This window comes from Salvelinus namaycush, chromosome 12 (genome assembly GCF_016432855.1).
Source record: "Salvelinus namaycush isolate Seneca chromosome 12, SaNama_1.0, whole genome shotgun sequence".
Classification (NCBI taxonomy): domain Eukaryota; kingdom Metazoa; phylum Chordata; class Actinopteri; order Salmoniformes; family Salmonidae; genus Salvelinus; species Salvelinus namaycush.
This window is the reverse complement of record NC_052318.1, coordinates 34603939-34610725: the sequence shown is the minus strand read 5'-3', so window position 1 is coordinate 34610725 and position 6787 is coordinate 34603939. Positions and strand designations below refer to the sequence as shown.

General features: G+C 42.5%; 1 protein-coding gene across 1 annotated transcript; it reads left to right on the top strand.

Moving 5' to 3' along the window:
* Positions 1-423: 423 nt before the first annotated feature.
* Positions 424-4372, top strand: LOC120056560 (centrosomal protein CCDC61-like). The gene is made up of 12 exons (XM_039004742.1): positions 424-592; positions 684-766; positions 1194-1354; positions 1454-1606; positions 1704-1911; positions 2167-2249; positions 2400-2617; positions 2897-3005; positions 3217-3423; positions 3554-3587; positions 3674-3743; positions 3909-4372. Exons 1-12 carry the CDS (start codon positions 445-447, stop codon positions 3998-4000), a joined length of 1566 nt encoding a protein of 521 aa, XP_038860670.1. The 5' UTR covers positions 424-444; the 3' UTR covers positions 4001-4372.
* Positions 4373-6787: the final 2415 nt, after the last annotated feature.

Genomic DNA, 6787 nt, shown 5'->3' with positions numbered 1-6787 from the left:
AAGCTAACGTTAACACGTTACTTAGCTAGCTACGAGATATAGAAGCTAGCTAGCTAACAAGCATTTACCAACACAGAATAGCCAACGTGCCAGTTTGTAGTGGAATTATGCTATCATACAGTATGATAGTTAGCACTGCAGAAAACATAATTTTGTTTGCTAGCCATATCGCTAGCTTGTGTGTAGCTAACCAGATGTTGTTGGCTAGCTAAGTTCTGGCCGGCTAAACTAGTTAACGTTAATGCAAAGAGACTCTTATCTTCATCTGTGGTTTCAGTACCTGAAGCGCACTGATTATAGCTCAAGTTAGTTACTCAGTACTTACTAGGCCTACATTTAGTTTTGTCGACATTGATGGCTGTGGTGTGCATGTCTAAGATGTGATTGATGGACTGTCTATTTCTTGTAACTTAGGTCTGTGGACATTGCGACCAATGCAGAGAGATGGAGGCGGGCTCAGTGGTGCAGGAGGACATTACATTCCGAGGAGTGGAGTTTGCTGTGAAGATAGAACTAAAAGAAGGATTGCTAATAGTCGAGATCTCTGATGCAATGACAGCTGACCAGTGGAGGGGAGGGTTTGACCCAGCATGTAAGTGAAGCATTGTGAAATGACATAGTTCATTTCCATGGATATTATAGACATTACTATTTATTATTATAATGTTTTCATTGTGTCCCAGACATCGAAGACCTAACTCGCAAAACAGGCAACTTCAAGCAGTTTCCCATCTTCTGCAGCATGTTGGAATCTGCTGTTAGTAAGGTGAGTCTGCGAGGCAGTAAAGGAAGTTAAAACATGTCTAAAAGTGTTCTGACTAGGGTGAGTATAATTTGTGGAACGTTCCAACAGGAATCGGTTCCAAAAACTTTGTAAAGTACAAGGTTGCCAACAAAATTCACCTAGCTAACTAGCTGCCGAATAGGCATACTCTCACCACGTAGCTTATTCTTGATGTTTGTCCATCGGCTACCAGAGTGAGGACAGACATTTTTCGGGATAAACGTTGGGAGTGAAAAAAGTAATTAAATTGCCCACGCCCTACCCGGTATCTTATTCTGCCGCTATACAACTTTATATGCGTTGTTTGTTGGGAGCCTTGTTATTTACGACGTTTTTTCAACAGATTCCTGTTGGAACGTTCCACAAATTATACCCACACTTCTGATTATGGTGCATGCTTTTTCTTCAGACTAGTGAGTCTGTTACCCTTGACCTCTTGACCTATGCTGACCTGGAGCTCTTGCGGAACCGGAAGGCTGGAGTCGTTGGTCGTCCCCGAGCCCAACAGCAATCTCCTAACCTCAGTGCCAAAAGATATCTAATTCTTATCTACACTGTGGAATTTGACAGGTTTGTCTCTCTTTTTAGTGATATCACTACCATAAGCTTGACTCAAACTCTGCTTGAAATGTACAACTGCGAAATTGCCATGTTAACCTTTCCCTATAGAATCCACTACCCCCTGCCCCTGCCCTACCATGGCAAGCCTGACCCTGCCGCCCTGCAGAAGGACATCAGAGCCCTGAAGACTGAGCTAAACGCCCTGGCCAACCATGCAGGTCACAAACCAGCAGAGCCAGAGATACGCCGGCTACGGGCAGAGTAAGTTATGATTTGTTACACTGTATTAATCAGGACAGTCTGTGTTGTTTTCTTCAGGTCAGAGGTTAAGGGCCCTGACTGTTCTGTCTGTTGTTAGACTCACGTTGGTCAGAGAGGAGAAAGAGGCTCTGGCCAAGGCTCTGGAGCGTCTGCAGTTAGTGAGGTCTGCTTCCACCCCTGGAGGAGGGGCTCGGGGGCTGAGAGAGGTGGTCAGGAGTTTAGAGGACCAGCTCCTCAGAGAGAGGGCCAAGAGTCAGCGCTCAGCCAGCAAGAGGGGCCAGGAGCAGCGCCTCCTACTGGAGCAGGTTGGTCCTTGTTTGCATCATATTTCAAATAAGCATGTACTCTGTAACTTTTATAACTTTGAATAATTTAGAATGCCTGGCCTACAGTTGATGCAAATAATGTAGTAACATAGATTCCTGCATATCAAACAAATGTATTGTGTGCATGTCAACACTTGGAAGTAGACATTTTTGCGCCATTATAAGTAGGATTGCTTGGAGCTGATTCCATTGTTCAGCTGGTAGGCTAATTCTGACGTTTCCTGTCTCTCCTAGTTGGAGGAGCTAAGGGCATCGGAGCGAGCTCTACGGATTCGCGTTAAGAGTTTGACCAATGAACTGGCGTTGCTAAGACGAGGGTTAGTCAATCTAAGCATGTATGTCTTTACTTTTTCTTTCTCTCTTTCACTTTCACTCACTCACTCCCACCTACTTACTCACTCCTTACAATACTCTCCCTGTGGCTAATGTTGTATACTATGTGTGTCTGTTTTTAGTAGGGTGACCAGTGGGGTGACCCCTGCCCTTTCTGGGTGCAGTGCCTCGCGGGGTGATGGGGAGATCAGGCGTTCACTGTCCCGGGAACGTAGTTTGGGACGTGTTGTAGTTCGGGCTCACTCAGGGTCCAGAGAGAGGACAGAAGAGAGGGGTCGGAGGTCAGAAGGCCAGAGGGCAGACTCCTCAGGGCCCCGCTCGTATGTTGCCAGACCCTCACCTTCTCCCACAGGTATCTTGTTTTTTCTGTCTCTATAGGAGTTTGGAGTTGACTGGTAATTCAGCTTCATTGCATTGATTGTTTTGACTTGGTGTAAATTTGGTAATGAAAAGGATACAATTAAAGTTGACACCACCAAGTCTGAGTAAAGCTAACAGGGCTTGATTAACTGCTTGATCTGCTATCTTCAATGAAAAATCCACTCAAAATCTTTTGGTAACAAAATATAGTTTGAGTGGATTTTCCCTTTAAGTATGAGCTCCCAGCCAATCCTGTCGTTCCTGTTTTCAGGTTCGCGGACGCCACGCTTTGACCCCACTGCATATATCCAGGACAGACAGCGCCGACTGAGAGAGGCGGAACTCAAAAAGTCAGTCTCATCTCCCTCTATCCATTTCACTGTCATAACTGTATCTGCAGTGCAAGCTTCTGCCAATTATAACAGTGTATTTTGCATGTGAGACACTGGTATAGTGATTTTCATGTGTTGAAATGCTCAAGGATTTCAAATGGCAACCCATTTTATCTTATGCTAATAGGAAAACCAATACTGAGTGAAACGTTCCCTGTAATCATGACTTAACTTGGCCTCCTGTGTTCTCTCTCTCCGTCAGCCAGAGAAAGGTCAGAAGAGAAATGTTAGCGTCACCTGTTCTGGAGAGGGGCCTAGAGAGGGGGCGGTCTCGGTCCAGGGAGGCTTATCCCCAGCTGACCAGGGCAGGCAGTGGGAGCAGAGGGAGGAGCTTATCAATTGAGAGTATGAGAAGCAGACAGTCCTCTGAGAATTCATTGGTGGAGTTGGATGAGTTGACAATCAGGTAATTTATGCTTTACCATGCTATATCACTTGGTATTACAGTCCAAATGGGGTTTGTTTAAGTAAGTGAGAGATGTTCTGTTGCTTTACTGTGTGTCTCAGACAGTTCCTCATTTTGTTCTGTGTTTCAGAGGAAGGAAGCAGACCTACAATGGTCCAACCATGGTGAGTGTGGTATGTTATTTTTTACAGCTTGTGATAGACCTTGATTTAACATCTTTGTGTTGAGTGACAGTTATTTATTTTTGTAGCCCAGAGGAAGACATTTGACCAGGAAGCCCCATTGTAGCACTCCCACACACAGGGTACGATCAGACAAAGGTAACCAATCAATGCCTACTCTTCAATCTAAAGTTTAATCAGAGTCAGTTAGCTAAAAAAAAATGAATGTACTTTTAATATGAGCCCTGGTGACACATTCTGTGTGAGAACCTTGCTGAAACCAATGATTTACCATTATCTGTGCATTGCTTGTCCTTTACCCAGAAGGCTCCATAGATGGGGCTGACCTGTCAGAGATCGATGCCCGGCTGCAGGCCCTACAGGACTACATGAGGGACCTGGACACGGGACACTAAACCCTAGGCAGGAAAAATTTGTTCTAAGACTTCCCTGTGCTGCAAACTTAGACCAAGGACTACTACTATTCGACATTACTAGTCGACACTGTGACTAAACAAGATCACTGCACTACACTGTGATATTTTAGCACACATTATCAGCTGATAGGCTTTTGCAAGTGCAAACACAGATGGATGCACACACTGCTTATTTTGTCACCCTCTGTGAGACGGTGCCTGATCTGTGGATAAAGATACCACTGTGAAGGCTGTTAAGCCACTGTTAGTGTATTGAACTAGAACTGAGGCATGACTGGTTTTATAACTTATGCATTGTGTCTGTTGATGTGACCGTAATACCCCATTCCCCCCCCCCCCTTTTTTAACGAGTGATTGATGAATGTGATTTCAGATGTTTTAGTCTGTAAATATAACTTTATTTGAAACATTCTGGGGGGGTGGTTGCTTTTGGTGAGAAGTATCTTTTTTTGAAAAATGTTTTTATATATAAATTAAATCTAGTTTCTCATTTAATTTTATTGAAATGTCCACCCATGTTCTATTATCATTACTTCCTCTCTAGCTGTGTGTTATGACTTGATGATGGGGGTAATGCTGAGTGTCTGTTAAGGTGTTTTGGCCCATTGGATCAGAGATGGATTTTCACCAAATGCTGCATGAGGATTTATTGCTTTGTTTTTGTGCCATTAATTTTCTAATAGGTATTTAGCCAAAATCTTTGTATTTTTTTCTACTTTTACTAGACATATCTTCTCTATTAATAATCACTGCAGCAGCTTTGTCTCTCAGTAATGTGGTGTGAGTGAGTGCACTGTGTCCTCCCCCTCTGCAGTAGAGTTAGTTGGTTGGGTGGGCTGAAGGTTCCTCCCTAGGGCTTTACTCAAAGGGCTGCAGCTCCACTACAGCTGACTGAGTCTCATGAATTAATAGCTAACCTACCCGGCCTGGACCCTTCCTCTCCGGGTTGAGCAACTGGGCCGTAGGAACAGCTGCTTCCATCTGCACTACTGTAGGAGGATGAGAATAGTGGAGAGAGCTGAGAGGCGTTTTGTGCTGTTTTTAGATTTTACCTCCGCTGCTAATAAAATGTAAGATGCTTTCCACTTACCTAAAACACCATCTATCAGAATTAAAGCCCTGTACCAGAGGCTGAAATTAAATGTACCTATCAGTTTTGGGATTTGTTGGTATTTTGTTACATTAATATTAGTATTTTCAAAATGTAAAAAACTTAATGTATATTTTCTTTAGATTATCATACTACTGTCACCAGTTTTATGAATTCTAACCACTTTAAAAATGGACATGCATCAATACATTCAAAGCTCACTATGTTGAATTACACAATTTCAAAGTCCATTTCATAGAGAATTTACAAACTGGACTACATTTAGTAACTTACTTTGAAGAAATGAGGATGTGTCTACATAAGCTTTTGCTGTTTGGTAGTCATAATTCAGTGTACTTGTCTTTAACTGCCATTTCCCGAAAGTCAGACTTCCCACACGCCAACTCATTTTCTCAGCTTCAGAAGCATCTGCTTTTACCAAATTTATATGGGGGGAAACGTGTATCCACAATCTGTGCTGGACAAGTCCGGTCCTGGAGTGTCTTAACAAAATGAAACAAAAATAGTTAGGCTGACTTCATCCAGTGTCCAGAAAAATGCAGTTGTGTTGTGTACAAATGTGCACATATTTAATGAGATTGCCTCATTTGCATATTTTAATAAACATTTTCTGAAATATTATCCAAAAAAGTGTTATACTTGTGTCTACATTCAACTGGGACAAGTTTGTGATATGATTGAGAGAGAAAAAAATCCCTATTGGGGTTTCCTGCCTGGCCTTAAAAGGATCAAATCACAACTTGACACATTCAATCTCTTTCAATGGGTCATAGTTATGCTAGCAAAATGTTGTGATTGTGTAGCACTTGCTAAATACTTTATATTGTAACCAAATATATACTAACCCAAGATAGTTGATCTGTGTCGTTTCGAATAAGAGCAAATTGAGCATAGTGGGCAGAACAAGCATGGAGGTGGGCAAAGCCAAGCATGAGTTAGCGAGATCCTATTGGCGCGTTGTAGCATTATGATCATATTTCCGTTTTAAAAACTTTGGCAAAGCGTCATGTATATAAAATGTAGCTGTGTTCGTAACAGATTTTAGTTTTGTGAACAGAACAGTTATTGAGATCCGATGTTTCATCGATGAGAAAATTAGCAGAATCTCGGCCCAGTTTCACCCTCTCAACTACACGCGACTGGACTTCCTCTCACTACCATATTTGGTGGTAAGAAAACGTTCTAAACGGATGTTTCAGTTTATAGCCCCTGTGACTTCTCTTTGGGTTTCCCTTTATGTCTGTGCTAAAATTGCTTCTCCAATAGAAATCCCCCGATCACACTTGTAGGCGAGGTGGGTTCGTTTAGCGTATGCGTAGAAACATGTATTACGGTCTTACGTCATCTCGCGCCGAACTGCGCATGTGCAAACCGTCAAATCAGAGGCACTCTTTCGATATATCTAGTTTTTTTGACGAAAATGAAAAACGATTTGGGGTTTAACAAATCAATGGGAGAAGTGAAACATTCTCCCTTAGTTGTTAATTTTTTCGAAATCTTAAGGCACAACCTAGATTCGAGCAAATGTCTTAAGTAGTTGAACATATTACTACTCCAACCTCATGAAAGTGACAAATTGACACGTTCATTTTCGTCAAAAACAACTATCGATGGCGTGCACACGCACAGTGCGGCGCAAGGCGACCGTTATAACC

What these genes read in the sequence shown, in the direction of transcription:
- LOC120056560 (XM_039004742.1), top strand. Translation starts at nt 445, where the DNA reads ATGGAGGCGGGCTCAGTGGTGCAGGAGGACATTACATTCCGAGGAGTG. An exon ending in TTGGATGAGTTGACAATCAG is followed by an intron (nt 3,424 to 3,553) that starts GTAATTTATGCT and finishes TCTGTGTTTCAG; the next exon opens with AGGAAGGAAGCAGACCTACA. An exon ending in CAGGGTACGATCAGACAAAG is followed by an intron (nt 3,744 to 3,908) that starts GTAACCAATCAA and finishes TCCTTTACCCAG; the next exon opens with AAGGCTCCATAGATGGGGCT.